The sequence below is a fragment of the Pimephales promelas genome, chromosome 21 (genome assembly GCF_988280905.1).
Source record: "Pimephales promelas chromosome 21, fPimPro1.hap1.1, whole genome shotgun sequence".
NCBI lineage: Eukaryota > Metazoa > Chordata > Actinopteri > Cypriniformes > Leuciscidae > Pimephales > Pimephales promelas.
Genome location: NC_142789.1, coordinates 30,097,912 through 30,120,528, shown reverse-complemented (window position 1 = coordinate 30,120,528; position 22,617 = coordinate 30,097,912). Strand labels below are relative to the sequence as shown.

General features: G+C 39.6%; 1 protein-coding gene across 3 annotated transcripts; it reads right to left on the bottom strand.

The window, feature by feature from the left end:
- Nucleotides 1–377: 377 nt before the first annotated feature.
- Nucleotides 378–22,402, bottom strand: tmc6b (transmembrane channel-like 6b). Of its 3 annotated transcripts, none has more exons than XM_039673708.2 (21): nt 22,239–22,402; nt 17,793–17,896; nt 17,254–17,372; nt 16,009–16,146; nt 14,632–14,793; nt 14,416–14,524; nt 13,919–14,003; nt 10,716–10,979; nt 10,396–10,583; nt 9,165–9,309; nt 8,871–9,026; nt 7,469–7,644; nt 7,272–7,362; nt 5,730–5,827; nt 5,532–5,627; nt 5,354–5,429; nt 5,021–5,154; nt 2,829–3,005; nt 1,385–1,463; nt 1,197–1,292; nt 378–706 (listed from the first exon to the last, which is right to left on the bottom strand). In XM_039673708.2, the coding sequence occupies exons 2-21, from the start codon at nt 17,837–17,839 to the stop codon at nt 689–691; spliced, it is 2,454 nt and encodes an 817-aa protein (XP_039529642.2). In that variant the 5' UTR covers nt 17,840–17,896; nt 22,239–22,402; the 3' UTR covers nt 378–688. The 3 variants fall into 3 exon arrangements, with proteins under 3 accessions (XP_039529642.2, XP_039529643.2, XP_039529645.2); XM_039673709.2 differs by having other exon boundaries at nt 17,793–17,891; nt 22,239–22,360; XM_039673711.2 differs by lacking the exon at nt 22,239–22,402 and adding an exon at nt 18,597–18,642.
- Nucleotides 22,403–22,617: the final 215 nt, after the last annotated feature.

Here is a 22,617-nt window from a genome sequence, read left to right as displayed (position 1 = left end):
ATTATATACAGCACACACAAATATATTATGTAAACACAGACTTTTATTTTGGATGCGATTAATCGCAATTAATTTTTGCACAGCCCTAATATATATAAATATCGATACCGAAATATCTGAACGGTACACTTTCACTTCTCTCCAAAGGCGCGTTGACAAACACCACACGTGACGCACTCGTCTCATTCGCTCTGGTTAAATAGCAAAAGTGAAGTTAATGTTGGAGAATAGCGCGGACACGCATTTAAAACACACCGCGTTTACATCGAAGTATCATGACAACACTAATATATATATATATATATATAAATATGCATTAATGTTTACTAGTTATTTCAGACTTGCATAACAGAATCAAAAGAATTAAGAAAGCAAAGTTTAATAATAATAATAAAACATTTTATTTTAAAAAATTTCACAAATATCACAGTACATAAAACGGAAGGTCCAGTTTTGTGAATTATTTCCATCTTTCACAGTAAAATTAAAAGTGTCTCGAGACTAAAGACGGCAAGCAAACCCCGTCACCGTAATAGAGCCGCTTCCACACGAGTAAAGGGAATCTACACACCGTCTGATGTTCATCATGTGCTTCATGATGATGATGATGATGATGATGATGTGTGTGTGAGAGAGACGAGGTCATCAGCAGGAACTCCTCAGCGTCTCCTTCAGTTCATCATGAGTGTCACGAATAACTGGAGTCCTGAAACCAGACGCAAACAAGCCCTCAAACACTGACGACCAATCAGATCAAGAGCAAACACTGACGACCAATCAGATCCAGAGCAAACACTGACGACCAATCAGATCCAGAGCAAACACTGACGACCAATCAGATCCAGAGCAAACACTGACGACCAATCAGATCCAGAGCAAACACTGACGTCTACAGTCCTCTCACTCGGCTGTTATCACATTATAGAGGAATCAGCTTTTACTTATTTCGTTTTTATTTTTATTTTTTATTAGCTCAAAATTTCAGTTTGTCATGTTTATTTTACGATTTTAATCTATCATCATTTTATTTCATTTCATCTTATTTCTTAAAAAAAAAATTTCAGTAACAGCTTTAGTTTTGGTGAAGGATAACAAACCCGGCAGATTCATCACACCGTATTTAGCACTGAATCACTTCAACCAATGATTCATTTCAGCACATGATTCTGACTCGAAACATTTCAGTGATTCAGTACCTCGCTGGCTCCTCGTACGCGGCGAGGTGAAACGACACGCTTACGCTCATGGATGTCCTGCAGTCGCGTGATCAGAAACTTCTTATCCCCGCCCTCCTGAATCAACACAAACAGGAAGTGATGTCATACCACGCAGCTGCAGACAGATGATTCAATCGTTACATAATTGTTTGATTCTTTTGTCTCACATTCTCGATCTGTTCCTGAAGGAGTTCGATGATCTTCCGCTGACCGTCGACCACCTGACTGTGGAAGTAAATCACTATCCTACAAACACACAAAACAAGGAAAATCACCACAGATCGCTTTAAAGGTGTGGTTGATAATATATGGGTAACTCCACATCAGCTGCATGAACTCATCAACTAACCCTTCAGAAATATCCTGTTGCTTCTACATGTCGGCACTTCTAGAGTCGCTCATCTTTGACTCCGCTTTCAACATAAATGTTCAGTGTGTGTGAGGTAATCAGAGCTGCTAACACAAAAGCTCTTGATGCTCATTTGCATTTAAAGGGACACACACAAAAACGGCTTGTTTTTGTTCACCCTCAAAAAGTGACAATTTTAAAGGAGAAGTTGACTTTTGAAAAAACTTTTGCTGATAATTTACTCGCCCCCGTGTCATCCAAGATGTCCATGTCTTTCTTTCCTCAGTCGAAAAGAAATGAAGGTTTTTGATGAAAACATTCCAGGATTTTTCTCCATATATTGGACTTCAATGGGGTCCAAACGAGAGTTTCAGTGCAGCTTCAAATGTCTTTAAACGACACCAGACGATGAATAAGGGTCTTATCATGCGAAACGATCGGTTATTTCAAAACTTATTCCAAAAACGTAACTTTTCTAAGGACAAATGCTAGCCTTGCTCTATTCTGTGAGGCGCGTTTGTAACGTCACGTAATTACGTTCAAAAAGTCACGGGCGACGTAGCCGGAAGTACAGAGTCAAAATCGTCCGACATCGTTGTTTTATCTTTTAATTCCTTTTTTTGTAAACGTCGTTTGAGTTGCTTTGCACGTTCAACTTGTAAACACTGACTCTGTACTTACGGCTACGTCGCCCGTGACCTTTTGAACGTAATTACGTATTACGTGACGTTGCAAACGCGCCTCACAGAATAGAGCAAGGCTAGCATTTGTCCTTAGAAAAGTTACATTTTTGTAATAAGTTTTGAAATAACCGATCGTTTCGCATGATAAGACCCTCATTCATCGTCTGGTGTCGTTTAAAGACATTTGAAGCTGCACTGAAACTCTCATTTGGACCTTGAACTGTTTGGTTCCCATTGAAGTCCATTATATGGAGAAAATCCTGGAGTGTTTTCATCAAAAACCTTAATTTCTTTTCGACTGAAGAAAGAAAGACGTGGACATCTTGGATGACACGGGGTGAGTAAATTATCAGCAAAAGTTTTTTCAAAAGTGAACTACTCCTTTAACATTTTGAGTAAATCATGGGCTAATTTTAATTTTTTGGGGAACTATCCCTTTAAATGGAGAGTTCTGCTGGAGTCTCAAACGATTCACTCTTACTGGACGACTCGTTTGCATCGTTCTTCTTTCCATACGAGGCGGCAAAGCTGATGCTCTAATGAACCTGAGCCGAGAACAGAGATTAAACACAGACTCACAGGAAGACGGCGGCGCACAGGAACAGGAAGAGAGGGTTTTCCACCAGGTACGTGTGAGCCGAGGCCAGCCAGGACAGATTGGGGTTCTCCGCCGCCAGCTCCTGGACCCACCGCTTCCCGGCGTGGAACATGGTATCCAGCCCACGGAACGGGCCGCAACCGGCCGACGGCTTCACCCTGGGTCAGACCACAGACATACACAGCCAATAAGAGGCGATATGCTGCGTTACCATAGAAACCATACTCTAAATAATTGTATAAGGCTTGCCATCATCATATTTCATAGTAAAACCTTTTCAAAACACATTGTCAGAAAAGGTCAAAGTCTCGAGGTTCCAAATGTTTTGACAGAATTGATATTTGGACAGAAATGTATTAATTTGTGAAGGCAGAATGCACCTCGCCCGGTGGCTGTGTTTGGTATTACGCCTGATTAAAGTCTCATGAGAACTTCCATTTTTGTGATATCAACTTCAAATTTGGAACACTAGGTTAGATATATGGCTTTGGAATTATAGTAATTATATATATTTTATATAATAGACAGTATATTTGATTTACTGTAAATGTAAACTTCCATAACCTTTTCATACTTTCACAATTTTGAAGTGCTTTACAAGGGGAGCTTTTCTAATCTTGGTAAATGTAAGAGGACGCATACATGTAGATTACTCTGCAGTTACATTTGCATAAATAACGATTAATGTAGGTTAACGAATACTGAAATATTGGGAAAAATTTAATTATACTTTACATATGGAGTGATTCGGCTGTTTGAGCAAATGAATGAATGAATGACTCACTCATGAAGGCATTCATCCCCACCTATTTCTTAATTAGAGGATCATGTCATTAATGTATTTAATATTTCCATATTAACCTGTTAACTGTCACCCCCCCTTTTTTGAATAGACATGAAAATGCACATTTCGAACTTAAATGGTTGTAATTCAAGAATGCTTTGGAATATAGACATATGATTGGTCTTGTTTTAAAGAAGACATTTGGCAGATTTTTGTAGAAGTGAAATAAATTAAGAAAGTGAAACAGAAAAAAAGTTATAGAAGTTTGAGTTTATGGAAATGTACAATGTAAAAATATTAATTATTCATATTTTACATAAAATATATATTTTCAAAACCTGGGCTACTCTAAAATGGCAGAAAGATCAAAGCCAAAAATCTGAACAAGTTGTGTTTCAAATTTTAGGTTGATATCTCAAAAAATGAGCTTTCAGTAAGATTTTGTTTGAGCGCAGTACCAAACTTTTTCACTAGGGCACAATCAGACTCCATTACTGCCCATATAAGGGCGCCTGCATTTCCATTCATGTTTTGAGTGATATGAACCATTATTTTTCACAATTTTCATACAATTTCTGAAGTAGAAATCCTATTCAGAAGAAGCATGGGAAGTTTGGCAGATTTTGATATGAATTGAACCTCTTAGAAACACATACAAAAAACACGCATGTAAGTCATAGCTAGCTGCCACGTCACAAATGGTGAATTTATTATTTTTTTCTTGATATTTCAAACTTTTCAGACCTTTTTTTCCAAAATAATTGAATGGATTCTATCTTTTGAACTTGTGGCATGAAAACAAACTGAGGTATCTACCATTTTTTCATGATTTTTCATGTTTACTGCTATTTTAAAATAAAGGTCTGAACACGCCTTATGAGTATGAAAATATTCTTGTTTTATATTGATAAATTATGGCTCCTCTGTAATATATTTTGAAAATCAGTCACCAAATATGGAAACTAGAGATTGTAAGCTTTCAAATGATATATAGTTTGTCAATATTATTTAAGGTATTTACTAAGATATTATTGTTTTAAAAATATAGTGGCAAACGTCCCACCTGTGGGACGGTGACAGTTAAGTGGTTAATAAAAAAACTATTAAAGGTACAGTTTGTAGTGTTGTGATTCTCTTTTGTAAAATCTCCATAGTGGAAAATGCATGGAAAAATAGTTCTGGAGATGAAAGGCGTGTGTGTGTCTGTGCGCTCTATACGGAAGGGAACCGTTTCTCATGGGGTCGAAGGTCAGTGTAACATTTTCAGGAGCATCTGGATCCAGAATGTCAGTGTTCTTCTGCCAACATCCACATAAAAATTCCCAGCATACACACACACACTGTCACACACACACACACACACACCCTCTCTCACTCATACACACTCACGTCCACATGGTGTAGGTCACACACACGGAGGCGCCCAGGAACGACGGGAAGCACAGGAGTGTGATGAAGATGGTGGTCATCTGAGAGGCTCGCCACGGCTTCCCCGACGCCTGACAGTTCATCATCAGACTGACCTGCGACACACACACACACACACCACAATCGGCTCACAAATTATTCTAGTGAATCGGTTTTCAAATAATTCTTCTGAATAATTCGAGTGATTCGGTTCACAAATGATTCTTACGAGTCATTGTTAAACAAAATCCTGCAGGTTATTTGTCTAAACAAACACAATAAATGATGTCGATGATTGTGAGCAGACAAACCAACCTTCTTCATGTAGAAGAGAAACAGCAGTTTAATAATCTGAACCACAGGCAGGAGAGGAGAGAACAACACGCCCAACCTACACACACACACACACACACACACACACACACACACAGGTGCTGTTATATCGCATCACTGACCAACAGTCAGATACAGTCAGGTAGTGATGGATGTTTACCAGGCCAGAGTTTGTCCATAGATGAGCTCCAGAACGTTCCTCGCGATATCAAACACGGGTTTCCTCTTCCTCTTCAGAGCTTTCTGAGAAAACAACCTGACAGAGAGAAACACACAACAAAAATTATTTCAGTCCTATTACATTTTATAATTATTAGCAACAATCATGAGCTCATACTGTATATGATCGGCTGCTCACCTCCACAGAAACTCTCCAAAGAAAGTGTCCAGCAACATGAAGATGAAGTCCATCAGGAGGAACCGGTACAGTTCCTGACCGACAAAACTCTCCCAGCACTGAAACAGCAAAACCACCATCAGAACCATCATCAAAACCATCATCAACACCATCAAAACCATCAAATCCACCATCAGAACCATCACCACCATCATCACCACCATCAGAACCATCAAATCCACCATCAAAACCACCATCAGAACCATCACCACCATCAGAACCATCAAATCCACCATCAAAACCACCATCAGAACCATCAAATCCACCATCAAAACCATCATCACCACCATCAGAACCATCAAATACACCATCAAAACCAACATCAAAACCATCAAATCCACCATCAAATCCATCACACCACCATCAAAACTATAATCACCACCATCATCAAATCCACCAAAACCATCAAATCCACCATCAAAACCATCAAATCCACCAAAACCATCAAATCCACCGTCAAATCCACCATCAAATCCATCAAAACCATCAAATCCACCAAAAACATCAAATCCACCATCAAAACCATCAAATCCACCATCAAAACCATCATCACCACCATCAAATCCACCATCATCAACAGCATCAAATCCACCATCAAAACCATCATCACCACCATCATCAAATCTACCAAAACCATCAAATCCACCATCAAAACCATCATCACCACCATCAAATCCACCATCATCAACAGCATCAAATCCACCATCAAAACCATCATCATCAAATCCAACATCAAAACCATCAAATCCAACATCAAAACCATCAAATCCAACATCAAAACCATCAAATCCACCATCAAAACCATCAAATCCACCATCAAAACCATCACACCACCATCAAATCCACCATCATCAACAGCATCAAATCCACCATCAAAACTATAATCACCACCATCAAATCCACCAAAACCATCAAATCCACCATCAAATTCAAAACCATCAAATCCACCATCAAATCCACCAAAACCATCAAATCCACAATCAAAACCATCAAATCCACCATCAAAACCATCATCACCACCATCAAATCCACCAAAACCATAAAATTCACCATCAAAACCATCAAATCCACCATCAAATCCACCAAAACCATCATCACCACCATCAAATCCAACATCAAAACCATCATCATCACCATCAAATATATCATCAAAACTATCACCACCATCAAATCCACCAAAACCATCAAATCCACCAAAATTTGTGACTATCATGTCCAGTTTTAAAAAAATAAAATAAAATAAAATATCGGCCGATTTATCGGAATATCGGATTTTAAAACCCAAAAATATTAGTATCGGTATCGGCCTTCAAAATCCTTTATCGGTCGGGCTCTAAAATCCACCATCACCACCATCATCAAAACAGTCATCAACCAGTGCATGACCAGTGAACAGTGATAAGATCTTCTCAAACAGTGTCTTCAAAAAACACCACTGTCACTGTCGTGTAAACAAACGGCCAAAACACATAAAAAGTTTTAGGTTTTTAGTTGAAACCTCACCTGTAAGCCCAGCGTCTTGGGGTCTGATGCCACGCGACCCAACCAATGATGGCACAGCACTCCCAACACACTCACTTTCAACAACAGGTTCCTGCGACACACATCACACACGATGAATATAAGAAAACATTTAACAACACATGAAGCTTCAGGACGGCGTGTAGGAGTGCTTCGGGCATGTGTGTGTGTGTGTCTACCTGCCGATGGAGACGTAGTTGAGCACGCTGGGAGAATCGTACTCCTCCATCCAGGCCACGGCGTTGAAGAACCCCGGCAGGATCAGGTTGATGGCGGACACGAGGACAGGAACGGCCAGCAGACTCGCCTCCTTCAGCAACAGCCCGTCAGACGAGCCCGCGCCTTTAGCGGCTTCCTGCAACCACACACATCTCAGCTCTCGTGCGCATGCATATATGCAGACATACATCATCTTAGTAATCGAGTATTTTATCGATTATTCCATACAAATTTGTGGTAAAAAAAAAAACAAGTGAACAACAGCCTTTAAAATGACTTAAAAAATATCATATGGGTTTTATTGAACAAAACTTTAGTGCCGTCAAATGATTAAAATATTTAATCGCGATTAATCGCATTAATGTCATAGTTAACTCGCGATTAATCGCACATTTTTATCTATTCTAAATGTCTTTTGATTTCTTTTTGTTATATTATTTTTTTCTCATTTTAATGCTCGTCAACATGGAAAAGTGGATCGGCTTATTTAGTGCAAATGTTTTTTATTATTATTATTATTATTGAAAATAACATTCAATTAGGAATAGTGTTCAATTTTACACTAACATATTTAAATGATCTCTCACACAATGCAACACTGTCCATCAATAAAAGGGTGAAAGAAATACTGACGAGGTCCTGATATTGACGAGGGGGTGGAGAATTCGCATCATCTGTGTGTGTGTGTGTGTGTGTGTGTGTGTGTTTGCTTGGTGTTTCAGACTGGATGTGCTGCGATGATGATCGCTCAGTTCACAATGAATGACAAAACACACAGATCACATGGTCTTGTCAATGGGACAATTTGGCATTTTTTTAAAAGTAAACTTTCCATTTAGAATTTTAGGACATCCATTTCGGCGTCTCGCGCTCGTCATCCACTCAAAACGTAACGTTACTATTTGGCCGACTCGCAAGCCGAAACGAGTGTGCGGCACAAAACGTCCTCGCGCTACGCTCTGAAACCCATTCATCTCAATCGCTTGCGCCGCGCGAGGACGTTTTGTTGCTTCTTTGACCAAAGCGCAAGCGGATCAAGCTAGACCGTAAACAAAACAACAGGCGCGTACGCCGAAAACACACGTTTGGGCTTGCGAGCCGGCTTTGAGTGGATGACGAGTGTGAGACGCCGAAATGGATCAGCACGCATGCCGCGTCCTGTTGCAACAGCATGTGAAAAAACTACAAAGTTTGCTAGGACAAAAAGACCGTTAATCGTGCGATAAAAAAATGAACGCCGTTAAAATGGGTTTGCGTTAACGCCGTTAATAACGCGTTAAACTGACAGCCCTAGTTTAAATATAAACTAATAACTTATGAAGATTATGTATTATAACAGACGCTTGCAGAATAATCTCGTACCTTATGCATGTATTCAGAGAAGTAGAAGACGGCCAGAACACACGCCAGCGTGCTTCCCAAACACATGATCCACGCCAGCATGTGGATGAAGAACCGGAATAAACGCTGGAGAACCGAGAACTTCAGCTCCTCACGGTTCACTTCTGCCACCAGCTCCTACACACACACACACACACACACACACACACACACGTTACATCACCTTCATTTATACAGCGCTATAACAATATAGATTGTTTCAAAGCAGCTTTACAGTAACAGAGATTGTTTAGGCATGTGTGTGTGTGTTCTGACCTTGAGCTGTGTGCCGATGTTCGCTCGCTGGAGTCTGACGGAGCTTTTCTTGCTGACTTTAAAGTCCCACGAGCTGAACACCTTTATGGCCAACAGGCCTTTAGATTTATCGATGCGAAAGCTCCGGCCGAAGGACTTGGACATGCTGGAACACACACACACACACACACACAGAGCGACTTCAACCGCGAGTACAGTATTACTATAAACACATTTGGTTTTTGCAGTCTTTCAGGAAGAAAAAATAACTTGCATTTACATACACTAACGGCCAAAACTTTAATGTTTTTAATAAAACAAGTCTCTTCTGCTCAAGGCTGCATTTATTTGATCAAAAATACAGGAAGTCTTTGCAGTATACACACCGCGAATGATTTACAGGTGCACATCGTCATGTTAAATCAGCATCTCTTCTCGGATGACGAGGGCGGGGCTATAACCCGTCACTCACATGAGATTAGCCAATAGAGAGCCTAAGTCCCGCCCCTCCGCTTCCGGCTCATGGGACCTTATTTCGGAAAAAATATGAATGGTAGTCAATGGCGGGAGACAACTTATCTTTTTATTCAATAATACTGTGCCCTCAATTACACATATGATGTTTGTCAATTTAAAAGATAATTCTGAAAGTCAAAAACGTCGCAGTTTGTCATAAAACAGAAGAGTAGCATTTAGTTTTATGTGAAAATCGCTCTATGAACTACATCTCCCAGAAGCGAAACAACGAGTGAGATCCGCTGCTCATGTGGTACAAAACACTCAGGCGTGACGGCGTAACGTTACGATTATAACGTTAAGACTGTAGAAACAATGACAGACGTTAGCCTCGGTAAAGTTAGCTTCATTCATTGAGAGAAAATGTGCGCCTTTGGGGTTTGTAGTCTTTGTAATTACGTATTTTCACAGTCAACAGTTTCACATCAAACTGCGACTTTTGTTACTTTTAAAATGTATCTTTTATATTGACAAACATCATATGTTGTCTCTCGCCATTCAATATTTTTCAGAAATAAGGTCCCATGGTGGTCGACCGGAAGGGGGAGGGACTTAGACTCTCTATAGCAAATAACAACCAGCCAATCAACTCCCCACAGACACGGTCAAGCCCCGCCCACAAGTTTTTTGTTTCAGGAGCGTTTCGCTCGATATTCGACACAATAGAGGAGAGAAACTTACGACTTTCATGCCGACTTGAGTTGGAATGTAAAACTGATGTTGTCAGGAGACTCACGTGTAGACGAGGATGATGCAGGTGATGAAGAACGCAGCGCCGATGGTGAAGAAGTAAACCAGAGGCACGTTATAGGACAGTCCATATTCACACGACGTCCCGTTCCCCGTTCCAGAGCACCTGCGTTTCGCTTGTAGTGTTTGATGACTGTAGTAACCGTAATACAGCAGAGAGTCTGAGAAATAACCCTGACACACACACACACACACACACAAACACACACACACACACGATATCTCAGTTGGATTTAACTGGTTAAATAACCAAGTTAAAGTTTCACATTTGAGAGATTGTATATGCGTGTGTGTTTCTGAACTCACGGCGCCCGTCAGCACCTCCAGCCCCCACAAGCTGGCGACGCTGGTGTTCTGGTCCCGATCCGGAGCCACGACGGCCTGAGGAACCACCAGGAACAAACCCGTGACCAGGAACAGGAAGACGTTGAAGAAGAGGAGCGTTCGGAGGAAGAGGAAATACGACAGGACGCCCGTCCCGAAGCGACCGCCGACACACTTCAGAGCCGTTTGCCACAACTGGAGCGAGGACAGGAACGACAGCCAGCCGTACCAACCGTGGCGCACCGCCTGACGGACACACACAGCTGTTACTATAGCGCCACCTAGAGGCACACTCACGTGTGTGTGTGTGAGCATGGACCACAAAACCGGTCACATGGGTCAATCTTTTAAATTGCGATGTATAGACCATTTTACAAGATGTAAACAACACTGGTCCAGAAGCACTTCCTGTTTCAGTTTGTAACTGTTTTCTTGATTTCACATGTAAAGAAAACATCTTAAAGTTTTATATGTTCTGTTGGTTGTATTTTATCCCAGTATTTATGTAGTGTTAAAAAACTGAAACAGGAAGTGCTTCTGGACCAGTGTTGTTTACATCTTGCGAAATGGTCTATACATCATCTGAAAGCTGAATACATACACTTTCCGTTGATGTATGGTGTGTCAGGATATGATAATATTTTTGTTGGAATATGACTATTATGATGTAAAAACCTGGAATCTGAAGTAGAGCCCGACCGATAAAGGATTTTGAAGGCCGATACCGATACAAATATTTTTGGTTTTAAAATCCGATATATCGGCTGATATTTTTTTTAAAAAAAAATTTATTTCAGAAACGCGCAAAAAAAAAACATTAACAGATTTCCCTAACATTAGTTATTTGTAGTTATTTATGAGTTTTAACTAAAATAATATGATAATGCAAACTTGTTTCTTTTATTGTCACAACAGAACAGATTGATGATAGTGGCGTTAGCTAGCTTTATGGTTAGCTAGTCTATGATGAGCCATAATTTAGCAGTGGATAACGTCATACTGCAAATTGTAAAACATACATTTTCAATATAACAGGCCGAGGAGAGATGATACGTCTCATTGCTATAACTCTCACGTGCTATTAAAGAAATACTTCAGTCATATTGTCAAAAGTTAAAAGGACAGTCAGTCAACTACACTGAAACAACGTTACGCAACTACTAATTCCGCTTCACTCTCGGCTTATTTAACAGCAGCAAAACTGGACATGATCGTCACAAATTTTGTCATGCTTATTTGAGTTTAGAGAACTGATGGGGATGTTCTTTTAATTGTTATTCAAGCAATGTATGTCTCGTGACCAACTCAACGAGTGTTGCAAACAGGAACGGTGTAGAGCGCCCTCTGGTGGACAAACTATACAACTGCAACACTCGTGACATGGTTCAAGCGTGTTTCGCCCGTTTTTATTTTATTTTTGAAATATTAATTTATCGGCCATTATAACCACCGATACCGATAGCTGCCGATATATCGGTCTGGCTCTAATCTGAAGATGCAAAATAATCTAAACATTGAGAAATCCCCTTTAAAGTTGTGCATTAATGTTCACGATTCTGCTGCATTCACTCACAAATATACATGTTCTATATATTTACGGTAGGACATTTACAAAATATCATCCTGGAACATGATCTTTACTTAATATCCCTGAATATCCTTAATATTCTCATTCTACATGTGTATAGTGACAATAATAGGCATTTCAATTTTTCAATTGATAAAAATGCCTTAGAAAAACCCTGATTGGCGGAATCGTACTAAACTTGGTGTGTGTCCTCAGAATGTCCTGTTGTCTTAGTGTGTCAAGTTTGCGTTCAGCAGATATGGACCAATTCGTAAAAATGGGTGTTGCCGGACCAGTTAATCAACTTATATCTTTGCGATGCTTTGACGAATCAAAGATATTTTGATAAGTTCCTCTAACTGTTGCCGTCCCTATTCTGATTGGACCAATGGCCTAGGACTTCAAAAAGTATGTTTTTAAGAAAAATCTGGATAGATCCAAAATGCAAATGACCTTTTAGCGCCACCTAGTGTCAGACGAGTGTGTGTGTGTGTGTGCATGAGTGGGACAAGTTTGGGGTCTCTGCGATCTACAGTCTCTAATGCACTTTCACCTTCAGGACAGATAAATAATATGAAGATAATCAGTAAAAGCACAACACTCGGTTCTTGGAAACTCAGAAAGACACAATAATATTCACAGTTTATCCTCGTTAGTGATAATAATTAGATTTACTTCCATCATTGGTTCCTTTTTGTTTAGTGTTCTTTTTTAAACATTATATATTGAAATTAACTTATTTTGCACCATATCTCAGTTTAATGGCAACGTTCATTTGTGTGTTCAAACTGAACGGAGTGTGTATTATTAGCTTCTAGGGAAGAAAGCCTTCAAAACAAACATGATCACACTTCGAGCACACGACTGCTGACACACACACACACACACACACGCCTGTGCTGTAAGAGCACATGACTGCTGACACACCCTGATCTACATGACTGCACACACACAGTAACACACACACTTCCTTCCTTTCTTTCTTTCTCTCTCCATCTCTCTCTCTCTCACACACACACTCCCTTTCTCTCTCTCTCTCCCACACACACACACGATGATGATGTTATGCATGTGTTGTGGCTCACGATGATGATGTCATGCATGTGTTATGGCTCACGATGATAGTAGTAGTAGTATACTTTATTGTCCTCAAAAGGCTACATGATTGCTGCATATACATATTAGGGCTGTGCAAAAATTAATTTCGATTAATCGCATCCAAAATAAAAGTCTGTGTTTACATAATACATTTGTGTGTGCTGTATGTAATTATTTTGTATATAAATACCTATGCATGCATGTATATATTTAAGAATTATTTGCGTTTAAATTCTGTATATATATATATAAATACATAATCTATATTATATAAATATTTTATATATGAATAACACATTTTCTTAAATATATACATGCATGTATGTGTATTTATATATACAAAATAATTATATACAGCACACACAAATATATTAATGTAAACACAGACTTTTATTTTGAAATCGCAATTAATTTTTGCACAGCCCTAATATAAATATAAAATATAAAAGTATAAAAAAAGAGTGTGTGTCTGGAGAATAATACACACACATGATGATGTCATGCGTGTGTTGGGACTCACGATGATGATGTAATACTTGAGCTGACTGCAGCAGGGAATCTGACTCTGGGACAGAGAGTGTTCGGCTTTATTCAACACCAACATCCTGAAACACACACACACACACACACACACACAACATCGGAAGAGAAACAAGACTTCAGGAACAGAAATGTGTCCAACATTAATGAGTTTTTGCAATCTGATAAAATAACAGTGTACCAAGCAAAACAATCCTGGTTTTACAACAGTGATTCACTAACAGATTCATTATTAGTGAGTCTTTTGAACCGTTTCATGAAACAGAACTCGCTCATAGGAGACCATTTGTGTCCATTTATTGTTTTGTATATTACAAATATTCCTCTTTTGTGAGTCGCTTTGGATAAAAGCATCTGTGAAACACATAGAAGTGTAAGTTTGTGTTGCATTTCATTCTCGATTACATATTTATTCTGCTGTAGTGCTACGAGACCTAATCAACACAGCTCTGTTGTGTGTGTGTGTGTGTGATTTACCTGAGCTCTTTCTTCTCTGCGAGACTCAGTGGCATCGCTCTCAACATTCGCACACGATCACTCGCCGACAGATTCTGCAGATTATTCACTAATCGCTCCCTCTTATTGTCTACACACACAATAATTAAGAGCTTTAATGATGAAGTCTCTTCTGCTCAAGGCTGCATTTATTTGAATAAATATCAACCTCCTTAAATATCATAATGACTCCCTCACCGTCCTCCTCGTGCTCGTCCGCGTCCGTCTCCACGCGGTGTCCGCGGATGCTAGGTCTGGCGGAGCGCGGGAAGTGCTGGATGGAGGGCCGGCTCTGTCTGCGTCTGCGCAGCTGCAGGGTCCGGTTATAATACTGAGAGATGATCGCGCCTCGACTGCGGCCTGCACACACACACACACACACACACACACACACACAGGTTTATTTTGATATACTTGTGAGGACATTCCATACACATTATGGTTTTTATACCGTACAAACCTATAGTATCAGCTGCAGACCCGCAGCACACCAGTTTCAGAACCTCAGGTTCTCAGGCCAGAACCGGAAGCAAGGGGCGGAGTTACGCACTAACCAACACCAGGGGCGGAGCTTATGTTCGAAACCTAACCCCAACTAACGTAATTTACACATGAAACAGCTTTTATTAAACATGAAACCTCTATACGTATGTATGTTATGATGCTACATTAAGCGTTTTAAGACATTGATTTTGTGTAATATATTTTCAGTTATCCGTTTCATTGTATTAGATCGAGGCTACTTCATCATGATGGTGAAAAAATAATACTTGAAACTTATGGGCATTTTAATGTATAACAGTTTAATAATTTTAGCTAAGCAGTTTATACATAGGCTACGTAGGTAAGAGCTTTGTTTTTTGTTTTTTATGAAGGAGTTAACTTTGTTAAGCTTTGAAAGATATAAAACAAGACAAGCATTGGAGGTTTTCAAAATTCGATAACTCATTAGACCTCTGTGATATTTTATGTTCTATTTAGTGTGTTTACAAAAATCTTAAACTGTTTTGAAATTGAAGATATGTATTTGTAAGATTATTTTGATTGTTTAATAAAATAAAAAAACGCATGGGTATTTTTTATAAAATATACTTTATTTCATAAGAACGTGCAGCACGCATTTTTTTCCGTGTAAAATAATAATGTCAAAATCTAAAAAAGAGAGAGAAAATTCGGCATTGTTTTAAACGAAACAATAAAAATGTATACAAAAATGACCAATTCAACCCTAGGTCTGTTTTATCACAACAATCTTGTATAAATTTAACTTACAACGTATCAAATGAGGAACTCACTCTCAGGCCCATTTTGTCCTTACATTCTTGCTAAAATAACTATAATGCAATAATAATAATAACTCGCCCCTCCCTCACTTCCGGTACTGAAACTGGTGGTGCTGCGGGTCGGCAGCTGGACATATCTCGTACAAACTGCATATTCTGTCCCCTTACACTAACCCTACCCATCACACACACACACACACACGAGCACACACACTAACCCTACCCCTAAACATGCCCATCACACACAACCCCTAAATCCCATCACAGAGACACACACACACACGGGACTGACCGATGGTGCGGCTGGGCATGGAGGACAGGACTTTGAGTGTGTCAGATGACCAGCGTCCTTCAACCAAAGGCTGCGTTTGCTGCGGCTGCTCACTGTCACACCGAAGGTACACCGGACTCTCCAGACGCATGACGTCATCTGAGACACACACACACACAATCAAAGTGTTAAAGAGAATAAAATCCATTGTAGTCTCAAGTTTCTCTCGGGAACACGTCACAATATTCCTCATTATAATAATTTATGCACAGAATAAAGAGGCGGGGCCTAGTTGAGTTAGTTAGTAGTGTGTTAAACTGCCGGTTATGGAAAGGGGCGGGGCATTTCCGAAACAAATTCGAAGCGCTCGACCAATCACAACACTGATCCAGCCGACCAATCAGAGCACAGTGTGCTTTCAGAAGGAGGGGCTTCATTGAGACAGGAAGTAAACTGGCCGCTAAAAAAATGACGTTTAAGTTTATCAGCCGGTTTCAGTGGTTTGTACGCGGTGTACAAAAAGATCCATCTCTAGATATAGACCATTTCACAAGATGTAAACAACACTGGTCCAGAAACACTTCCTGTTTCAGTTTGTAACTGTTTTCTTTATTTCACATGTAAAGAAAACATCTTAAAGATGTTTGTTTAACTTTTTGATTCAGTTTTATATGTTCTGTTGGTTGTATTTTATCCCAGCCTTTATGTAGCGTTAAAAAACTGAAACAGGAAGTGCTTCTGGACCAGTGTTGTTTACATCTTGTGAAATGGTCTAGTTAGACAGCTCAGGCTTGTGATGATGTAGGCTATCCGGCTTTTATTCTTGGATAAGAATTGTGACTTTCACATTAAATTAAATCCAGTTTTCTTATTGTGGAAAAAGCAGTTTCTGTCTTTAACCCGATCTGAGCTTTTCTTGCGCGTAGAATCGAGAAAATGAAACAAATCGCAAAATACTCAATCACACCGGAAAAGCAATAAAATTATAGATATTTACAGACAAATATACAATAACAGAGATAACTGATGGATCCTTTATGGTGATACATATGATCTGGTACAATCCAAACAGGGAATATAAGATAAAGTGAGAAGTAAATAGTTTAGTGTATAGTCAATAAAATAAACAAACAGTTTTATTTGTGTGTGTGAGTGAGTGTGTGTGTGTGTTTGAGAGTGAGTCAGTGAGTGACTGACTGAGTGAGTTTGTGTGAGTCAGTAAGTGTGAGTGAGTGACAGAGTGTGTGTGTGTGTGTGTGATCTGACCTCTGCTCTCCTCCTCCAGCTCCAGTGAGGTCATCTCGATCTCATCATGATGGTCCTGACTCTGTTCCTCGATCAGCTGACAGAAGGAGTCATGAACCCCCTCTTCGTCAGCGGGACTCCTGATGCACAACACACACACACACACACACACACACACTCATCTCTTCTGCTCAAAGCTGCATTTATTTGATCAAAAATACAGTAATACAGTGTAATATTCCTCCAGTGTAGATCATCTGTTCTCGATGTGAATATACAGTAAAGTGTCATTTATTCCTGTGATCAAAGCTGAACGCTCAGAGTAGGAGCCGCATTTGACTTTTATATTTGGTTTCATAATTTACTTATAATTGTTTTTGTTTCCATTGCCTGAGAGGGCGCTATCCTATAAGTTGGAGTGAACAACTACGGACTTAAAACTAAAACGATTGAATCACAAAGACAAAAACAGCTCCGCAATGAGATCCGTTGAGAAAGAATCACAAGTACAACTCTTGTTTGTCGTGTTGTTGCTGTTAATAATAATAATAATCACTCACTCTATATCGGTGACCAGATCCGAGTGGAACCCGACTCTGCCGGCCATGATCCCTCACACACACACACTCTCCCGAAGAAACTCCCGGACCCCCGTCATCCTGCGCTGAACAACACACACACACACACACACAGGAATGTCAGAGAGAGGAGACGGAGTCCTGTCGTGTTCAAACCTGTCTGAGATCACTGGCACACACACACACACACACACACACACACACACACTGCTGAAGGTGTGTCTGCAGAATCAACTCTACCAGCCCTCCGGTCACTGAACACACACACAGTCACACTCAGCAGAGAACATAACACACACAGATCAGTAAATATTCACAACACACACAGATTCCCTGAAGAGCAGCACTGACACAACACTGACTTCTTAATCATTTCGACTTTTCATATCATTAATATGACTTGATATGAATGAGTATGTCATAATTTCAATATTAAACTGGTAAAAACTCATAAAGACTCTGAGACAGTGATGCGCGGGTCAATGTATAAACAACCCGCAACCGACCGACGTTTTCAACTACCCGCCCGCAACTCGGACCGCAAAAAAAAAAAAGTAAAAAAATATTGTACCCGACCCGCTTCCTGACCGCATTTTTAAAAATTAGTAAATGCTCATCGGAGCGTTATTGGGCCATAGATGTGTAACAACACAGCATCGCAAGAAGACGTCGGCCTACACATAACAAAGGCAAAGCCAGCACTTTCGCCATCATCTTTTATTATTTCGGCAAATGTCTCCCATTTCTATTTGTGTATTTGCGGAGCTTCCACTCCCCAGTCATCACCTTTTCTCTTGCCGCCTCCATCTCTCTGCAGACTGTAGTGATCATGGCCGGTTCGTGAACGAATCGTTCTTTTGAACCGGTTCTTTTTAGTGAACCGGTCGAACCAGTACACTGAATCGTTCGAAACAGTTCGCGTCTTGCGTCAGTGCTGATCCACAAGTTACTGAAGTTACTCACTTTCAGACATGCCTGACAGTCGCCTCCGAATCGAAATAAATCAATATCCAGAATAATATTTTACTCCAGTAACTCCAACAGTTCACTGAACCGAGACATGTTGGTGCCACTGTTGAGAGAAGTGATGAGCACGAGCAGCTGATTCGCACAGGGACAGCGGTTCTCGAATCACTAGTATAGAACCGAGAACTGTTTAGACTGAGCTTGTGTGCTATCTTCGTGCCAGTTATTGCAGCCAATAATGTGTAGGGCTGTATATTTCATCAAACATTGTGTCTAGTACTATATTAATACAAATGTTTAATTGGCATCTTTTTTCAAACGACCCGACCGACCAGTAGCACCTCAATGCAGAACATGAGATCCACGGGGAGGAGTCGGATCACGATCCAAGGGGTGGAGATGGGTAGGATTAGGGTTGGGTTTAGGGATCAGGGGGCGGAGTTGGTTAGGTTTAGGTGTATGTAAGGTGGGAGGAGTTGGATCTGGATCCGACTCCTCCCCATGGATTTCATGTTCCGCAGTGAGGACCATCTCCGACCGACCGCGACCTGAATATCATTAAAAACATTTTTGGATGACCCGTAACTGCGGGTAACCGCGGGTGACCGCAGGCACCCGCTCATTTCGGATCAACCCGCGCATCACTGCTCTAAAAGACTTCATTAACAGACACGGATCACAATCATGAAAATAATTACACCTGTTTGCATTATTATTGCCCTCTGCAAGAGTGTGTGTGTAATGAGTAATGGGCGCAAACAAAGTGTTGGAAACACTGAGGAAAAGGAGAAACGGAGTGTGTGTGTGTGTGCGCAGTGGGTGGAGAGGTGTGTGTTTTCCTGGCACTGACATCACCATCAGCCTGTGGTCAGAAGATATTTCATAACCTTTCCACTAAACATTTCAAACGCTCAGAGAAACTATTACAACACACACACACACACGCAGTCGTCTCCCGCTCACCACTATAGAAGTGCAATGAAATGTGTGTGTGAACCACTTTGGATAAAAGCATCTGTTGCCAAATGCATTTATGTAATTGTAAGACAGCTGTTTCAATGTGTGTGTGTCCGTCCGACATCCTGATTATGAGTGTGTGTGTGTGTGTGTGTGTAGTGAAGGAAAGGAATAAGACCCTCTAGGGAACTAATATACGCAATCTGAAACACACCCAAAGGAGGCAGATTTATATAACAGTCATTGTGTGAGAACGGCAATCAGTGTGTGTGTGTGTGTGTGTGTGTGTGTGAGATCCGATTTCACCGGCACATCTGGAACTGGAGAAACACTAGAAACATCTTGAAGAACGAGCTCTGGTTTCAGAGGGTTTTCTCTACGCTATAGTTAAAGAGCAGCACAGGAACACACACTCCTAAACACACAACCACTCGCATTCATTCAACCAAACACAACGAGCATTCCTGTCAATCAGCGACACAGCGGCTTTGTTCAGTTCAGCGCATGACTCACTTCACATCAGAATTCACTTAAACTGAAACACAATCCCACCCGTTCATATTCAGATGAATGCCATTCCCATAATGTCAGACTCCCATTCAAATTCACTATTCGACATTTCATTAAATATTCAACACTATTATTGATCTCCTGCACTGACAGACAGCATTATATGGGAACTGAGCTGGATGATGACATCACGGTTTACTACAAAGTAGGGATGGGCAACGATTAATCGCGATTAATCACATACTAAATAAAAGTTTGTGTTTACATAATATATGTGTGTGTAGTGTGTATAATTAATTTGTATATATAAATACACACACATGCATGTATATATTTAAGAAAAATGTGTTATTAATATATCAAATATTTATATTTAAATATATTATATAAATTGTGAATAAATATATATAAAATAAATACATGCACATATTTCTTAAATATATACATGCATGTGTGGGTCGCGATTAATCACATCCAAAATAAAAGTTTGTGTTTACATAATATATGTTTGTGTAGTGTGTATAATTAATTTGTATATATAAATACCCACACATGCATGTATATATTTAAGAAATATGTGCATGTATATATTTTATATATATTTATTCACAATTAATATTATATATAAATATAAATATTTGATGTATTAATAACACATTTTTCTTAAATATATACATGCATATGTGGGTATATACACACTACACAAACATATATTATGTAAACACAAACTTTTATTTTTGGATGCGATTAATCGCGATTAATCGTTACCCATCCCTACTACAAAGCGACTATATATAATAAATGAACTAAAATAATAACTTTTTTACAACTAATCACTGATCTTACTTAAAGCTGCAGTCCTCATTTTTTCCTCTTTGTTCGACATCTGCAATTGCAGTCATTATCAGCTTTACGTGGGTTGTGCCTCGGCTCGGCACAGCGCGGATGAATACGATGTTTTGAGGAGTGTGTGCAGCTGTCAATCACCACCGGTGTGGATTACTGGCGTTCGCAATCCCAGATTATACTTTTTGGAAGTGACCAATGTAATAATTTTCACCCTTAAATGTAATCTGAACAAATAACATCCACTTCTGTTCTGACCAACAGCATTGCAGTAAATCATACTGATTAAATCTAACGATCGCTTATTATATCACGTCACGTGCAAATTATACTTTGTTCTCAAATTTTTAATGTCCAACATTAGCATTGTGTGACTACATTTAAAGACCTTCAGATATTTATCTGTTTTTGACAGTACAGATGTGTGTGTACACTTGTGACGTAATGACGCAAAGACAAGCTCAAATGTCCCATAGAAATCCACAGTACTGGAGTTATAAACATTTTTAGCTTTTTGAATCGAACTACGGCAAGCAGAGAGTTTCGAACACTGGCTGGTTATGTATTTGCTTAAATTAAAATATTTTGGATAATTTTAACCCAAAAAATGTACGGACTGCAGCTTTAAGCTGGACCGTGATGCTATTTTCTTCTGGAAATAAACTTTGTTGCATTATGTTCCTGTTATCTCTGTAAAGCTACCTTGAAACAATCTGTATTGTAAAATAAAGCTGACTTGACAAATCTGTGATCTAACGTTAAGACTTTCTGGCTGTTTGAAAAGCTAGTTTTGAGAATCAAAAATCCTCTGATGATAACCCACAAATCTTCTAATACGGACGGAGTCTGACACCCAAAACACTCATACAATCACTGTATCATGTCATGTGTAACGGGATGTTCCGTTCTTCTGAAATCTCCAGGCTTTAAACATCTAAAGTTTGATTAATGAGCTCGACCCGTGACGAACATGATCCGGATGATGTGTTTTTACACCTGCCGATCGAACTCAAACACAACCTGATTGATTCGCTCAAGTTCTCAAACTCATTTAAACTTTATCTCGATAGTTTCTTTTCTATCGCTCGAACAAACGCAAACGAGATTATGTTGGTCATCAATAAATAAAGTAAATAAGCTGTAACTCACCGAATGCGTCCGTTGGACTACCGACTCCGAGAGACTGTTGAGAAAACTTCTAATGACACCGAATGAGTTGAATTTAGAGATCCGAATCAGTTTGGTAAATCGGTTCGCTCGGAGGGTTCATTCCAACACTTCAACCAACTCTCAGCGATCTTTGTGAATCGATTTAACTGAATCAACAAAATGAGCCGGTTCACATGAACAATTCGTTTGTATTACCAGGACCGAGTCACTTTCATTTCCGTAGGGGGGCGTAATGATTGATCTTCTCGTACAAACTATCAAAATACTATACTATGCTATTTTGATAATCGCATTAATTGTTTATCAGTATTTGATGTGCACAGTATAATAGACTGAACAGCAATTAAATCAAAAGTGC